Source organism: Chiloscyllium punctatum, chromosome 42 (assembly GCF_047496795.1).
Source record: "Chiloscyllium punctatum isolate Juve2018m chromosome 42, sChiPun1.3, whole genome shotgun sequence".
Classification (NCBI taxonomy): Eukaryota; Metazoa; Chordata; class Chondrichthyes; order Orectolobiformes; family Hemiscylliidae; genus Chiloscyllium; species Chiloscyllium punctatum.
The window spans coordinates 44086473-44104567 of NC_092780.1; the positions used below are offsets into that span (position 1 = coordinate 44086473).

Here is an 18095-nt window from a genome sequence, read left to right on the forward strand (position 1 = left end):
TACAGGGGTCATAAGAAATTACTACGAAGTGTTGCAAAACATGGTGTCATAACTCATTTGGCTTTGAGGAAAAAAAAGTCCAGCAAAGAAACATAAGATTCAGCTCCACATCTCTATGCCATCTGGATTAAAGTCCTGGAACTCTCTTCCTGATAGGTTGCAATATTTTAGCAGTACAAAGCGAACTGTTACTCTTTAATTTTACAAATCTACTAGTCACTACATACAATTACATGCTTTACCCAGCTACCGATATGACAAATTGTCAATTAAAAAATGTTTCCATCAACCAGGTTGCTTTAATAACCAACAAAACAGATTTATTGTGAAGACAGAACTTAACCAACAATGATGTAAACGAGATTAAATTACAGTTTATAGCATGTACATATTGAAAGCATGATGATGCTATCACTGTAAAAAGATTTATTTTATCCTGGATTTTTTTGAAGAGAGATGGAAAAGGCAAAGGTGCCGAAGAGTCTAGGGTCTGGAAAGTTAAATCAGTTTAACATTGGAAGGGGAGTGGCCAGTTCTCCCAGTTCAGGCTGTTCTAGTTTTTCTTTAACCTGTAGCAGTCACAAGATGTTTGAAGTACCAGGAGGGTTACCATCTTCAGTAAAGGATTCCTAACTGACTTTCTCTGAAATCTCTCTGTGGACATTGTTCCCTCTTGCCTATAAGAATCTGTGTTTGAATCTACCTTTTTGTCTAGGGGTGTGTTGATCAGATATTACTATATTGGAGCAGTTAATTACTTAAATTGATGTATTGGGTCGGTTAAGTTTTCCATTAGTTAAGTTATTCTAAATTCCACTTTCTTTTGTTTGTGTTTCAACTGCAGTGTTTAAATCAGTAGTTTTGTCTAAAGCTGAGTGATTTGACCAGTTGCATCACACCTGGAACACCCACTTCTCATCAGCCTGTAAATTTAGAAAAAGTTAGGGTCTCGGCTACCTTCTTAAAATATCTTGAGAGGATCTGGCCTGGTCCATAAGAATAATTGCCTTTCCAAATAACCATACCTTTACATCAATTACAAAGATAAAATAGATTATGCAGAGATTAATTTTAAATTCAAAACATATTTTGAGCAAATAATGGTTCTTTAATACATAAAAGGATAGGTACTGTAAGTGAATGAGTTTTGTGTGTGTTTGTGTGTCTGTGTGGTCTGTTTTGCATGGAGTCTGACTAGAACTATCTAATGTGGGGTGCGATACACAGAAATGATCGCCATGATGTACTGAGTTAATGAGGTGAACTAAAATAAGCTATCATAATCCTCCAAACAAAGGGACAGCAAAAAACATTTTGGCACAGAGGTACAGGGCTTTACTGGGGCGATCCAAAAGTGAGTATAATACACCAGACTGAGTTTCGTAAGTTCCAACATTGATTACCCACCAGTGAAAAGTCCACTACCATAATCTGCTGTTTAAATAAAATTTTCTTTGCATCAATTGCAGTTTATTAACTTTTACTGTATTGCACTTGGGAAGTGCCAAATGCTGGAATGGTTTATATAAAATAAAATTGAAAGATTTTGAAATTATTGAAGTGCAGAAAATTGGAAAAGGGCATAACTCTTTTCTCTGAATTGAGGGTTCTTTTTGATTAGCAGTTGAAGGGCGGCACGGTGGCACAGTGGTTAGCACTGCTACCTCACAGCGCTAAAGACCCGGGTTCAATTCCCGCCTCAGGCGACAGACGACTGATGTCTGAGAATTCTCCCCGTGTCTGTGTGGGTTTCCTCCGGGTGCTCCGGTTTCCTCCCACAGTCCAAAATTGTGCAGGTTAGGTGAATTGGCCATGCTAAATTACCCGTAGTGTTAGGTGCAGGGGTAATTGTAGGGGAATGGGCTTGTTGGGCCGAAGGGCCTGTTTCTGCACTGTAAGTAATCTAAAAAAGTACTTGAAACCTGAAGAGCCATGGAGAAAGCTGATACAAAGATATGATTAGGACAGTTTGTGTTGAGGATGCAGAGAGGCTGCAGAATTACTTGGACAGGCTAGGAGAATGGGCAAAGAAGTGGCAGATTGAATACCATGTGGCACGAGGTTGCGCACTTTGGTAGGATGAATTGTGGCAATGTTATGCTTTTAAGAGATATGTTTTGTCCTGTTTCTCTTGCAGATGGATGTTGTCACTGGGTGCTGAAATATCTTTTTCATACAGGCAGTTAATAAATAGTTTGAGTTCTCCCTCGGTGTTTTATTTAAGTAAGACAAAAGAATTTCGAATGGACGGGGTAAGGCCCAAAAGGACTTAAATTTTGCTATCAGCCAGTTGAGTAAGGTTTTGCTGGCTGGTGGAGCTGAACATTTGAGTTGTCCTGCTGCTAAAGTGAAGTCCTGGAAAGAGAGGCTAGTTTGGCATGACAATTAACCAGAAAATATGAGATTGAGAGCACTCAATCAACTGATGTTGAAAAACAATTCCCTCAAGATCATGTGGAACACAGGATCAACCATATCGCTGGAGCATCGACCCTGTTAAAGAAACACTGTGAATTCATTGACCAAATTTAACAATGGCACAGAATTTACTAAAACACAGAACCATTTGAAAATAGAATAAGTTAGCCAACAGAAGTAAATATACGAAACAATAAGAACAAAATATCTACAGAACAGATTTAGCTGAAAAATGGAATAAACTTAATCATAGTGTCAATTTAAACACTAAATCAGGTGGATCATAGAATCAACCAGAATAGGAAATCCACTGGACACAGATTCATCTGTAACATAGAACCAGTTTGAACAGAGATTCAGCTGGAGCACATTTGCTTTGAAAATAATATCTTCTGAATCTAGGTTTTGTCCTTTTGAAATGTAAAAGTGATGTTCATTGATAAATCATGGGTCATCTCTTTGACTTACCAATCAAATTCTGTGGTGGGTGGTAGAAGTCATGCCATTGATAAACTATAAAAGAGCCTGGGAAAAGGTACTTAAGTTTGTCTGTTGGCGAGATTCACAGCTACGAACCTTCCCAACTGACTGAGTGGACCTGTCATCTTTCTTGTGTCATACAACAGTATTCAGCATTCGAGCCCTACACTAGTTATTTGGTTAGTGATGCAATATAGTTGAAAGTATTCCATAGATTTTGATTGCTGTACGTACACTGTCCATTTTGCCAGGGCCTCTAAATACTACAATGTACACTGACTGTCAAAGTGGCAACAATAATGCTAACTATAACTGACACAGTACATTATACATATATTACAGAAAAGTTCAGCCACTTTACCATGATGTTGTTACACTTGACAGATCCATACTCCACAAATTTTCTGTACAAGAGAGACAACTACTTCCAGTAAAGAAATCTGTGGCTGGGGAAAAAAGGTCACTTTTGCTGCAGGGACCTGGAAGTTGAAATTTGAAATTAGCTGTGATAGTTAGAACCCATTCCACTTAGTTATGAATCTGTTGATGTTCATATATTTTTGTTACTTTTATCTTTCAACAATTATTGAGGATTTAAATATTCAGTAAATTCAGATGTAATGGACTAAGCCTAGGTGAGTTTAAGAGAGAAATAGAGAATTTTTGAGTCAGTCTGATGAGGGGTAAAGTGCACTGAAGGTTAGTTGGAGGAACACAGTGAGCTGGCATCAACTTGTTCCAACTCTATGTATTTAGACAGTTGTTGTCTGCTTGATGCTCTGAAAACTGACCCTCGTGGGAGATGTTGGAATGGACATTGCCCTGGCAACCCGTGTCTGGATCCAGTGATTGTCTTGCCAACGATGCCATCTTTTTCTCACAGCTGAACGAACCTGAGAGAGGATACACTGATATTAAACAATAGAACAATAATATCATCAATAAACCTTCATTGAAAGTAGATTGTACAATCCTGTGAAATTATTCTGTGCAGCATCCCTAGTTAGTTGTTAGCTTACTGGCACAACAGAAGCAAATCTCCATTAGATAAAATAAAATATTTCGTTCCCAAATTGGTTCCTGAACAGACTGATGTCACAAATTCAGCACATTTATCACATTTGTTTCTCTCTACCATATTATTGAGGAAATAAATTCCCCATAAGGAAACAGAATGAAAAATGGATTATTATTGAAATTTGATCATTTTTTAGAACCAGGGCTTTCTAAGAAAAAGGAAGTAAGGACTCACATTTGGGATTTTTAAAAATCCAAATCTTGATGTCCTTGAGAGCATAGCAGTGAGCTGCCTTCTTATACCAGTGCAGTCAGTGTATCAGGAGTACCAGGGTTATTTGATGGAATATCAGTTGAAGGAACTTTTCTATAGTTCTGAGTGAAGGTGTTCTGCTTTGGACAAGAACTGGAATATAATGATCTCCATTTTGTTCCAGCTCTTATTTTTTAAGGTAATAGAATGCTTGTTCCATCATTTGATCCAGTCAAGAATGATCTCTCCCCACCTTCATCTCCAAATTTCCTGCTGGCTCTCCAGAACCCTCCAATATATTAATAATTAAAAATTGGTCTATCTTCTCCTTAAATTTACTTAGTGTCCCAGCATCCATGGTACTCTGGGGTTGTGATTCGCCACCCTTTGCAAGAAATAATTTCTCCTCATTTCTGTTTTAAATCTGCTACCCCTTATCCTAAAACTTTCTTATCTGTGATTGCCTCACATGAGGAAACTTCTACTTATGTATTCTTTAACATTCTGAGTGATGGCCTAATAAAGACCATGAGACCATTGTTAATGCCCATCTGGTTCACTGACATTTTTTGGGAAATAACTCAACCTATTCCAGATTCATAGCAATGAGGTTGACTCTTAAGTGCCCTCTGGAATAGCTCGCAATCTTTCAGTTATAACTAATAGCTTTGAAGTTCAGGAAAAAGGACTGGAATCGGAAAGACAGCCTAACATTTACCTAAGCACTGCAAAGAACCGTGTCAAACCCTGTTGATCCTACAAAGACTTTCTAACTAACATCTGTGTGCTAGCTCAAAATTTGGCAGAGATATCCTGTAGATTAAACAAACAATAGACATATCTAAAGATACCACCATCAATATCATCCTACATCCAAATAAAGCTAAACCTGGAGAACATCTAAGCTTGGGTTGATGAATGGCAATTAACATTTGCACCACACAAATCAGACCAGCATATAGAATTCAACAATCTCTTCTTAACATTCAATGGCAATATGATCACTAAATTCCCCATTATTAACCTCCTGGACGCTACCATTGTCAGAAACTGAACTGAACAAGAGATAAGTAACATGGCTACAAGACATGATCCAAGACTTGGAGTTCATTGAATAGAATAATTTGAATCCCTACAATATGGAAACAGGTCATTCGGAGCAACAAGTCCACCACCTGCAGCAAGAAAATTACCTCTTGACTCCCCCAAACCTGTCCACAACCTGCAGGATACAAATCAGGCTGAAACAACACTAAAGAAACTCAACATCATCAAGAACAAGCCGTATGCTAAATCAACCCGCTAATGTCAACAGTCACTCCATCAACAATGAACAGTGTGTATCATTTACAAGAAGAACTGCAGCAACTCAACAGTGATCCTTCAACAGTAATTTCCAAACCATTTCCTTTACAATCTAAAAGGACAAGAGCAGCAGATGGCCCAAAGGTTCTATCCCTATTTTTTCCAGAGACCCAAGTAATGTTCTGCACTTTCTTTAACAAGTCAGTGAGTGAAGCAATCACACTGCTAAGATTTGGTACAAATTTCCAACAAAAACACTCAGTCCCAGGAATCGTAGTGCTTACCTCTTTGTTAATGGCATGGGAAACTCCCCATAACCTTTGTTTTTTATATCCTGTGCGGCCATCTGTCACTCACTCTTAACCAGGTTTATCACCAAGCCTGCCTTCTGAAGTCGATTGACCAATACCACTGGATGCTCCAAATGTTTCTTCCAAGTCAGACTCAAAAAAATTACCAGATCCTCAATGTGCATCGCACAATTGGGTCATCCCTAAATTAGTTTATTGGCTGGTCTTTGAAATGTTGCTAGTGCATTTTTTAAATGTCAAATGCCATTATTTTAAAGTTGCAAAGTCATGAAAACCAAAATTTCCTTCGCTCTCAGGCAAAAGTATTTGCAAATCTTCTCTGACAAAGTCCAACTTAGAAATATAGCTTGCTTGTCCCACCTTCCTAGCCATGAAAGAATCAGATTTTGTAACTGCAATGACTTTGAGGTAATCAACACACACTTGTTGGTTACCATCTGGTTTTGGAACTATCACTATGGTGAGCTCCATTTACTGCAAATATTGTCTCTGGAGAATGGGCACTGAACCAGAAATGTTAATTCTGATTTCTCTCCTCAGATGCTGCCAGATCTGCTGAGCATTTTCTGTTTTTGTTAATTCTGTAAGGATGTTGCTTTACTGGAACAGCATTTCCTATGGCTCCACCATGCGTAATCATGTTAGTACTTCCTAGCATATTCTCACATTTCTCTCCATGTGATTGCAATAACTCTTTCAGATCATTTCAATTTTTCTTTGGAAGGTAACTCAATAATGTATTGCATTATTTGAGAACTTCCTCATTATCTAATTTAATTTGAGGAATATCAAATGCAGATTTATCTGGATTTGGATCTTCACTCTGAGTTGTAACAACTATGACATTCTCCTTTTGCTTTCTATTCCCATCCATATACTGCTTGACCATATTCACACCTTCTATCTGGCATGCTTATCAAATAATTTACCTCACTAAACTTCCTTTCAATTTGATAAAATCCAGAAAACCTTGCTTTTATAGGTTCATGCATCATTGGTGACTAGCACTTTATTTCCTCTAGTGAAAATATGATTTTTTGATTAGTTGTCTGCTTCCTGTTTCATCACATGATGTACTACATTCAAATACTGTCTAGCTAACTCACCTATTCGATTTAATCTTTCCCTAAAATTTGACACATTGCCCAGATATGTAGTCTTTTAAGTCTGACTAATCAAGTCAGACTCTTAATTAATTTCAGAGGTCCTCCCACTTTCATGTCCAAAAACGAATTCAAATGGACGAAATTTAGTTGATTCATTAGATGAATTCCCAATTGCAAAAAGTATGAATGAAATTCGTGTATCCCAATCCTCTGGATAGTCTTGACTATAAGCTCTCAAGATGGTTTAAAGTTTAAAGTTTGATGCTCCTTGCTTTTCTGATTGGCACACAGTTGATGTAAACTGTTTTATTCCTAAGCTATCTGTAACTTCCTTGAATAATTTTGATATAAAATATGATTGATTGATTATATGTCTTTGGGTATCTTGTACAAAATTTGAGTAACTCCTCTGCAATCCTGTGAGCCCTGATATTGCATAAGGGCTCTGGAAATCTAGTGGACACATCCATTATAGCCAACAAACATTGATTCCTACTTCTTGCTTTAGGGAGGGGTCCTACACAATTAATTAAGACTCTCGCAAAAGGTTCCTCAAATGCAGGAATAAGTATGAAAGCTGCTGGTTTTACTACTGCCTGAGGTTTGCCAATTGTCTCACATGAGTTGTAGAGTCATAGAGATGCGTCCAACCCAATGCCGACTAGATATCCCAAACCAATCCAGTCCCATCTGCCAACACCCGGCCCATATCCCTCCAAACCCTTCCTATTCGTATACCCATCCAAATGCTGTTTAAATGTTGCAATTGTACTAGCCTCCACCACTTCCTCTGGCAGTTCATTCCATACCCATACCACCCTCTGTGTGAAACAATTGCTCCTTAGGTCTCTTTTATATCTTTCCCCTCTCACCCTAAACCTATGCCCTCAAGTTCTGGGCTCCCCGACCCCAGGGAAAAGACTATTTACCCTCTCCATGCCACTCATAATTTTGAAAACATCTATAAGGTCAGCCCTCAGCCTCCAATGCTCCAGGGAAAACAGCCCCAGCCTGGCCAGCCTCTCCCTATAGGCTCAAATCCTCCAACCCTGGCAACATCCTTGTAAATCTTTTCTGAACCCTTTCAAGATTCACAACATTTTTCCAATAGGAAGGAGACCAGAATTGCACACAATATTCCAACAGTGGCCTAACCGATGTCCTGTACAGCCGCAACATGACCTCCCAACTCCTGTACTCAATACTCTGACCAATAAAGGAAAGCATACCAAACACCTTCTTCACTATCCTATCTACCTGTGACTCCAATTTCAAGGAGCTATAAACATGCACTCCAAGGTCTCTTTGTTCAGCAATACTCCCTAGGACCTTACCATTAAGTGTATAAGTCCTGCTAAGATTTGCTTTCCCAAAATACAACACCTTGCATTTATCTGAATTAAACTCCATCTGCCAGTTCTCAGCCCATTGACCCATCTGGTCAAGATCACATTGTAATCTGAGGTAACCCTCTTCCCTGTCCACTATACCTCCAATTTTGGTGTCCTCAGCAAACTTACTAGCTGTACCTCTTTTGTTTGCATCCAAATCATTTATATAAATGACAAAAAGTAGAGGACCCAGCACTGATCCTTGTGGCACTCCACTGGTCACAGGCCTCCAGTCTGAAAACCAACCCTCCACCACCACCCTCTGTCTTCTACCTTTGAGCTAGTTCTGTATTCAAATGGCTAGTTCTCCCCGTATTCCATGAGACCTAACCTTGCTAATCAGCGTCCCATGGGGAACCTTGTCGAACGCCTTACTGAAGTCCATATAGATCACATCTGCTGCTCTGCCCTCATCGATCCTCTTTGTTACTTCTTCAAAAAACTCAATCAAATTTGTGAGACATGGTTTCCCATACTCAAAGCCATGTTTACTATCCCTAATCAGTCCTTGCCTTTCCAAATATATGTACATTCTGTCCCTCAGGATTCTCTCCAAGAACTTGCCCACCACTGAGGTCAGGCTCACTGATCTATAGTTCCCTGGCTTGTCATTACCACACTTCTTAAACAGTGACACCACGTTTGCCAACCTCCAGTCTTCCAGCACCTCACCTGTGATGATACAAATATCTCAGCAAGAGGCCCAGCAATCACTTCTCTAGCTTCCCACAGAGTTCTAGGGTACACCTGATCAGGTCCTGGGGATTTATCCAACTTTACCCATTTCAAGACATCCAGCACTTCCTCCTCTGTAATATGGACATTTTGCAAGATGTCACCATCTATTTCCCTACAGTTTATATCTTCCATATCCCTTTCCACAGTAAATACTGATGCAAAATACTCATTCAGTATTACCCCATTTTCTGTGGCTCCACGCAAAGGCTGCCTTGCTGACCTTTCAGGGGCCCTAGTTACCCTTTTGTCCTTTATGCATTTGTAAACACTCTTTGGATTCTCCTTAATTCTATTTGCCAAAGCTATCTCATGTCCCCTTTTCGCCCTCCTGATTTCCCTCTTAAGTATACTTGAGATGTCCAGCAAAATTTAATCACATTGTTTTGCAGTCCAGACCATTAAAATTGTTTGTATTTTGATTTGAGTTTTCCTTCCTACCAAATGACCTCCTAATGGTAACTGATGTGCTACCTACAACATCTCCTTTCTATAACATATCGGTAATACAACTAGAACTCCTGCTCATTTTTCATCTACCTAAATATATGATGGTCTCTATTTCCTCATGACTTCATTGTTAAAACAGTAACATTCTGGGATACACTGAGGTTCTTCTTCTGAGTATGCTTTTGATAACATCTGCCATATTTTTTCATCTTTATATTGTTATTCAACTACAGTCTCTGAATTAAAAAATCTATTTTGTTTTCCATCTGTTCTTGTTTTTTTTTCTCCATGTGATTGTAATAAACATTTGATCAAACGTAGTTTTTGATTATTGAATTTCAACTTTCATGTCTTTATTCTTTGATTTCTCCTCCTGTTTCAACCTCTGATTTTGTGACCCTGTCAGGAAATGTCCCAGGATATACTTCCTGTAACACCTCAGTTATTTGATTTTCCACTGGCTTTTCAATCACTGTCACTTGCGATTCAGCTATATCATACCTGAGGATAAGCTATGCCTCTGAAACAGAGAATTTCTGTATTATTCCGACCAGTAGTTTTCACTGGACTCTCCAGACTCATCTTATACAATGAAACACTACTTTTCTCACCATGAATTCCATATATTACCACCTTTTCTAACAAAACTGCTTCCAGAGTACATATCTCCTCGTCTCCCACCATCAACAATTGACTAGCTCCTATATCTTTTAAAATGTTAATTTCTTTATCCACAAGTCGTTGTACACTTGAGTAAACCTTACACACACAGATAAATTTAAAGAGATTTGGTACTTTCTTATTAACCAATTCCTGACCAGGATACATTCTTTTGCAGCTGTTCAGCTTCCACTGGGATCTCCTTTACCACTTTAATAAACCCCACTGACTTATCCTGCTTTACCACATCTGTTTTCCCAGAGTTTTTCTTAAATTACCAACACTACAACTTCATGTCTCCTTAATATTACTTTATTACACTGAAAATATCTAAGGCTTTTTAACTCTTCTCCCCCTTCATGACTTGCCATTTTAACCTGTAGTAAACTTTCTCTACTATCTCTAATGAGATTTCCTTTGCCTTTACTATATGAGAATTTATTTTTTTCACCAATTTCTGTCTCTCACAGATGGGAATTGATGTCGGAAGCCAAACTTTGATTTGTGAACTAATTCAGTCTTGCAAGATTAGCAGCAGAAATAACAGATGATTATGATTTATGAACCCTCTGCTCTTCCACAAGTTCTCACTATTTCAGAGTATGAAGTTTTGAACTCCTCCAAAATCACAGTCTCTCCAAGAGCATCATATGTCTGATCTATTTTCAATGCCCTTGTTATCAATGTTATGTTGTTTGATCCTTTCAAAGTCTACGTAGGTTTGATCAAGCTCCTTTCTTAGATTCCTAAATTATTGTCTGTTGGTTTCTGACACTAGTTCATATGCACTTAAGATGGCTTTTTTCACCTAATTATACTCCCTGGATACCTCCCCTGACAGTGATGCAAATACCTCACTTGCTCTGTCTACCAACTTGGGTCTTCCCACATGCTGCTGGCCTTTTCATTTGTTTAGCCATTTTCTCAAATGAAACCAAAAAGTCTTCTATGTCCTTCTCATGACACTTTGGTGACACTTGGACATATTTAAACAGATTCTCCTACTGACTATAATGGGTTTGCTCTACATCACTGTCCCCATCACCTTCCTGCCTTCTACCTTTCCCATTTTAATTCAACTTCCCCTTTCATTGTCACCTTCTGAAGTTAAATAATATTTTTCTGGTCTCCCTTTCATCTCTCTTTCTATTGCACTTCTGCCTCTTTCTCCCTTTCCTCTACTCAGGTCATCCTTTATTTCTACTTTTGTTCTAAATGGGCCACTTTTTCTTTGTCCTGCCAGGGCTATTCTCTCCTGTTCCTTTTCCTTTACTTTTAATCGTAATTCAAACTGTTTCATTTCCATTCTCTTTCTTATTCCCTCGCCATTGCCTCAAGTTCAAGCTGCTCCATTTGCAATTGAATTTTAGCTATTTCCAATTATTCTGAATGTTTCTCTTGCAATCACAAATGTTGAGCTACTGCTGCAATTTCTCCCCTTTCCTCACAGACACAGGCAACTCCAACTTAAGATTGCTTGCCAGTTCCGAACGTTTTACCTTGCACACTTTCTAAGTGACTTAATTCACTCCAGGAAACTCTTAGTGATGAAAGAGTACAAAGTACACACTTGTTTAAACCAACTGAATGCAACATCTGAAGAGAAAACACAAACAGTCACCACTCACTGTCTTTGAGTTCAATAATCGTCAACTCAACCAGGAATTAGACATGTTGATCTCAACAAGAGCCCCCATTTTGTTGTGGACCAGGCCAAACTCCCTCAAAATACATCAAGGAAATAGCACATACCCTAACTTTTATCTTATTTACAGACAAGTGTAAGCACTGCATTCCAGATGTGTTTCGGTTTGTCATACTACCAGCTTTAACCACTTTATTCTTACACTGCAATTAAAATACAGATGAAAGAATAAAAAATTGGCATAACTTTAACTCCATTGGAAAACTTAACAGAATACTACATTATTTAAGTTCTAAATAGCAACTGTTTCAAAAGAGAAACATCTCAACACACCCCTGACAAAGGCAAATTCAATAAAATAGATTGCCTCACATGTAATTTCTTTTTCAGTCGAGGAAAAATGAACACCAAGAGAAATTCAGGCAGAGAGAGATAACTCCAGCTTTTTGCTGTGACTGATGGATACACCACAGTGGCTTAGTGGTTAGCACTGCTATCTCATAGACCTGGGTTTGATTCCAGCCTCAGGTGACTGCCTATGTGGAGTTTGCACATTTTCCCTGTACCTGAGTGGGTTTCCTCCCGCAATAGAGGCAATCTACTTTATTGAATTTTCCTTTGTCAGGGGTGTGTTTATAAGATGTTTCTCTTTTTGAAACAGTTGTTATATTGTACTTAAATCATGTATTATTCTGTCAAGTTTTCCAATGGAGTTAAAGTTATGCCAATTCTTTATTCTTTTATGTGCAGGTTAAGTGAATTGGCCATGCTAAATTGCCCATAGTGTTCAGGGATGCATATGTTAGGTGCATTGGTTAGGTGCATTGGTTAAGCGTAAGTATAGGTAGGGGAATGGGTTTGGGTGGGTCACTCGTTGGAAGGTTGGTGTGGACTTGCTGGGCCAAAGAGTCTGTTTTCACACAGTATGGATTGTATAGAGATATATGGAGCTTCCACAGCCAACTTTGAAGCCTAAACTGAAATCCAGATTCTGCGGGGAGCCTGACCCCACCAAAGTTATGTTGCTTCTATTGTTCTAAATTAATAAAAACACATTCTCACATGCTGCTTACTTAATTGGCTTCTAAGAGGCAACTGACACCTCTGGCCCAAAACATCTCTTCCTAAAAACCAGGACAAAATATTCGAAATGTATAGCATTATCACAGTCGGTCCTGAATGAATAATTTGCATTAATATTCAACAAGGATAATGGTACGAAGGGGTATGTTGACATTCTAGGCTATGTTAACATCAAGGAGGAGGTGCTGATGTCTTGAAAAAATTCAGGTAGGTAAATCTCTACGACCTGATTGGATCTATCTATAATGAAGGAGGCAACGGAAGAGATTGCTGGGCCTTGACAAAGGTCTTTACATCCTCTTTAGCCACAGACAGGGTGCCAGAATACTGGTGAATCCAGAAAATTATGGGTCAATGAAATCTTACACCAGTGGCAGAGATATTATTGGAGAAGGACATTTACTCACATTTAGAAAAGAATAGACTCATTATAGATCATCAGCATGGCTTTATGTGGGGGAAGGCTTGTCTCAGAAAATTGATTGAGTTTTTAGAGGAAGTGATGAAGATGATTGAGGAGGGCAGTGGATATTGTCTGCATGGACTTTACTGAAACATTTGGTGAGGTCCATCTTGGCAGCCTGAACCAGAAGATTAAGAGCCACATGAGAATCTATGATGTGTTGGAAAGTTTAATACAAAACTGATAGAAGACGGAGGTAGTTGTGGAGGGATGTTTTTCTGACTGGAGGACAGTACTGGGACCTCTGTTGCTCACAATTTCTATGAATAGATTGGATGAAAATGTCAGTGGTCTGATTCAAATGAGTTGTGAAAGAATACAATAGAAGGTCAAAGGGATTATCTGAAGAAGGGCTTATGCCCAAAATGTCGATTCTCCTACTCCTTGGATGCTGCCTGACCTGCTGCGCTTTTCTAGCAACACTTTTTCAGCTCTGGAGTTTAATCTAAACAAGTGTACATTTTGGGAGATCAAGTGTCAGAGGAAAGTATGCAGAAAATAACAGGACCCTTAGGAGCACTGATATAGAAAGGGATCTTGGCATGGAAGTCCATAGGTTCCTGAAAGAAGCAATACAAGTGGATAATCATAGAATCCCTACAGTGTGGAAGCAAGCCATTCAGCCGATTGAGTTCACAACACCTGTCCGAAGACTATCCCACCTTGATCTATAGCTCTACCCTATTCCTGTAATCCTGTATTTCCCATGGTTAATCTACCTAGCCTGCACATCCCTGGACACTATGGGTAATTTAGCATGGTCAATCCACTTAACCTGCACATCTTTGGACTGTGGGAGGAAGGGATCACCTGGTAGAAACCCACACAGACATGGCCAGCATGTGCAAACTCCACACAGTCGCCTGAGGGTGGAATTGAACCTGAAAACCTGACGCTGTCAGGCAGCAGTGCTAATCAGCATAAGATGGTAAAGGGGTGCCTGGCATGCTTGCCTTTATCGGACAGGCATTGATCGTGAAAACTGGCAAGCCATATTGTGGGCAGCATGGTGGCTCAGTGGTAAATGCTGTTGCCTCACAGCGCCAAGGACCCGGGTTCGATTCCAGCTTTGGTAACTATGAGGAGTTTGCACATTCTCACCATGTCTGCATGGGTTTCCTTCAGGTGCTTGCTCCAGTTTCCTCCCATAGTCCAAAGATGTGCAGGTTATGTGAATTGGTCAAGCTAGATTGCCCATAGTGCTCAGGGATGCGTAGGTTAGATTCTCTACGTGTGGAAGCAGGCCATTTGGCCCAGCAAGGTTCACACCGACCTCCAAAGAGTAACCCACCTAAGACACATTCCCCTACATTTATCCCTGACTAATACACCTAACATTGTAGGTAATTTAGCATGGCCAGTTAACTGACCTGCACATCTTTGGGTTGTGGGAGGAAACCCACACAGTGAACGTACAAATTCCACACAGATTGTTGCCCGAGGCAGGAATCCAAACCGTATTTCTAGTGCTATGAGGTAGCAATGCTGACCACTGAGCCGCCATGCTGTTAGGAGCATAAGTCAGGAGAAATGTAGAGTAATAGGGTAGGGGAATGGGTCTGGGTGGGATACTCTTCGGAGGGTTGGGTAGACTTGTTTGGCCAAGTGGCCTGTTTCCACACTATAAGGATTCAATGCTTCTATGATGCAGCTGGATGAAACTAGTTCACCCCCTTTAGTTGTACTGTGTGCAGTTCTGGTCCCCACATTTTCGGAAGAATGTGGAGATCTTGGAAAAGGTGCAAAAGAGATTTACCAGGAATATTGCCTCTGATTTGGAGTGTGTTAGCTATCAGGATAGGTTGAGAAAACTGGGATTGCTTTTGCGAGAGCACCAGAGGCTGAGGGCAGCCTGATCGAAGCGTACAAAATTATGATAGGCATGGATAGGGTGGATAGTCCGAATGTTTTTTAGAAGGTTTAAGATGAGAGAGGATGAGTTTAAAGCAGATGTGTGAGGAAAGTATTTTTGACACAGAGGATGGTAGGTCCCTGGAATATAGTGCCAGGGAATGTGGTAGAAACAGATACAAAAGAACATTTAAGGGGCATTTAGACAAATGAGTAGGCATGGAATAGAGGGCTACAGACCACGTGCAAGCAGATGGGACAAGATTAGAATGGCTTATGGTCAGCATAGAGGGTAGTTCAAAGGTCCTACTCTTGCGCCACACTGTTTATGTTCTATGTTCTAAGCTCTGCAGTCCTGCACATCCAGTCATGAATGGTGCTGGACAATTAAACAACTCACTGGATGAGAAGGCTCCACAAAGCTTCAATGAAGGGGGAATCCAGCACCTAAATGCAAAGATAAGGCTGGAGTATTCACAATAAACTTCAGTCAGTCATGCCAAGCAGATAATCCTTCTTGGCCTCCTTGACAGGTCCACAGCATCACAGATGGCAATTCAATTTACTCCATGTGATATTATGAAAATGCCTGAGACACTGAATACCGCAAAGGTTATAGGCCTTGACAATATTCCAGCAATAGCCCTGATGATTTGTGTTCCAGAACTTGCCACAACCCTATCCAAATTGTTTCAGGCAAGCAACAACACTGGCATCTATTTGACCAGGTATGTCCTGCTCAGCACCTGCTCAGAAATAACTTGCTCACTGACACTCAGTTTGGCTTCCACCAGGATCACCTAACTTCTGACCTATTATAGCATTGGTTCGAACTTGCACAGACATGTTGATTCCAGATGATGTGAGAGTGACTATCCTTGACATCAAGGTCACATTTGATGGAGTGTTGCATCAAGGAACTCTAACAAAGCTGGATTCAATATGAATCAGGGGTTAAAACCAAATGAAAATGATTGTGGTTGTTAGCAGTCAATCATCTCAGCTCCAGGATGTCTCCGTAGAAGTTCCTCAGGGCCTCATTAGTAGCTTCATCAATGACTTTGCCTCCATCATAAGGTCAGAAGTGGGCATATTTGTTGAGTTTAGCACAATGTTCAGCATGACTCACAGTTCCTCAGGTACTGATGCCATCAACTTCCAAATTTAGCAAGACCTTGAAAATGTCCAGACTTTGTTTCAACAGTGGCAAGTAACATTAGCAACACACAAATGTTAGGCAATAACCATTTCCAATAAAAGACATTCTAACTCATTGACATTCAAATTAGTTATCTTTACTAAATACTGCAAAGAGTATTTTGCAGGAAGAGAAAACTCACCTTTTGACTCCCCAGAACTTTTAGGCACAGATCACCAGTGTGATAGAATGTTTCCCTCTTGCTTGGTTGAGTGCAGCTTCAACAACACTCAAGACATTTGACACCATTCAGGACAAACCAGCTCCTTGATTGGGACCACATTCATGAATAGCCATTCCCTCCATCACTGACACTCAGAAGCAGCAGTATATACCATCTACAAGATGCACTGGAAGAATTCACCAAAGATTCACCACGAGAGAACAAGATATTTCTGGACAGGACCTTCGATGAGGTTATTACACTTAGCATACCAGAAGAGAGTAGAAGGGAGAAGACGATGAGGAAGGCAGAGATGAGACAAGTGCAAGAGACCCCAGGGGAAATCAGAAATTGGCATGGAGGCAGAGCCGACGAGTCAGACATCACAGTGCTGTGGTAATAGGGGACTCCATAATGAGAGGGACTGAAAGGGTTTCTGCGGCAACAGGCAGGATTTGAGGATGGTATGTTGCCTTCCTGGTGCCAGGATTAAGGACATTGCAGACAGAGTGCAGGAAATCCTCAAGGGCAAAGGTGAAGAGCCAGACGTGGTGGCGCATGTCGGCACAAATGACGTTGGGAAGAAGAGGAGGGACATTCTACAGCAGGACTTCAGAGAACTTGGAAGAAGGCTGAAAAGCAGGACATCCAGGGTGGTTAAATCCGGTTTGCTTCCAGTTCATCGGGCTAGAGGACAGGAACAGGGAGATAATGGACTTGAATATGTGGCCAGGGAACTGGTGCAGGAAACGAGGATTTAAGTTCTTGGATCACTGGGGTGTGTTTAGCAGTAAGGATAAATTATATAAGAGGGACGGGTTGCATCTTAATGGGTGGGTGGACCAGCATTCTGGCAGACAGGTTTGCCACTGCAACACAGCTGCATTTAAACTAAATAGCGGGGGGTGGGGGTGGGGGTGGGGGGGGGACGAGACAAGATGGAAGTTTAAGAAGGCAGTTAAAGGGAAAGTTAGAATAAGAGAAGTCAAGAAAGACAAAGGAATCAATGGAGCAGAAAACTCAAAAAAGGATCATGCCATAAGGTCAAGTGAAATAGGGGTTGATAGGAAGGGTGAGGGGAGTAACAAATTAAAAATATTATATATGAATGCACGAAGTATAAATAAGCTCATTTGAAAATTGGCAGCTATGATATTGTGGGCATAACTGAGACGTGGCTTCAAGTGGACAGGGCCTGGGAAATGAATATTCAAGGGAAATGAATATAGACGTGCTATCGTAAGGACTGACTGACTGGCAGAGGGGGTGGGGTGGCCCTGTTGGTAAGGAATGATATTCAGTCCCTTGTGCCTTGTGCGGGAAGTGGGGGGGGGGGGGGGGGGGTACCTAAAATCAGGGGATGTAGAGTCAGTATGGATACAGCTGAGAAATTCTAAGCGTAGAAAGACCCTAATGGGAGTTATCTACAGGCCCCCAAACAGTAGCCTGGATGTAGTGCGTAAGTTGAATAAGGAGCTGAAATTGGCCTGTCGCAAAGATATTACTACAGTTGCTATGGGGGATTTCAACATGCAGGTAGACTGGGAGAATCAGGATGGTACTGGA

The 18095-nt window shown here is 40.3% G+C and overlaps 1 protein-coding gene across 5 annotated transcripts in view; it reads right to left on the reverse strand.

Annotated features, from left to right (window-relative positions):
- Positions 1-336: 336 nt before the first annotated feature.
- The window catches only part of LOC140465922 (corticotropin-releasing factor receptor 1-like), a 345472-nt gene continuing 327713 nt past the window's right edge, over positions 337-18095 (reverse strand). For 3 of the 5 annotated variants that reach the window (XM_072561876.1, XM_072561875.1, XM_072561877.1), the window contains one exon: positions 337-3791. In XM_072561876.1, coding sequence (XP_072417977.1) covers positions 3651-3791 — 141 coding nt within the window. In that variant the 3' untranslated portion in view covers positions 337-3650. The remainder of the gene's footprint in view (positions 3792-18095) is intronic. The other 2 variants (XM_072561879.1, XM_072561878.1) reach the window with 2 other exon arrangements.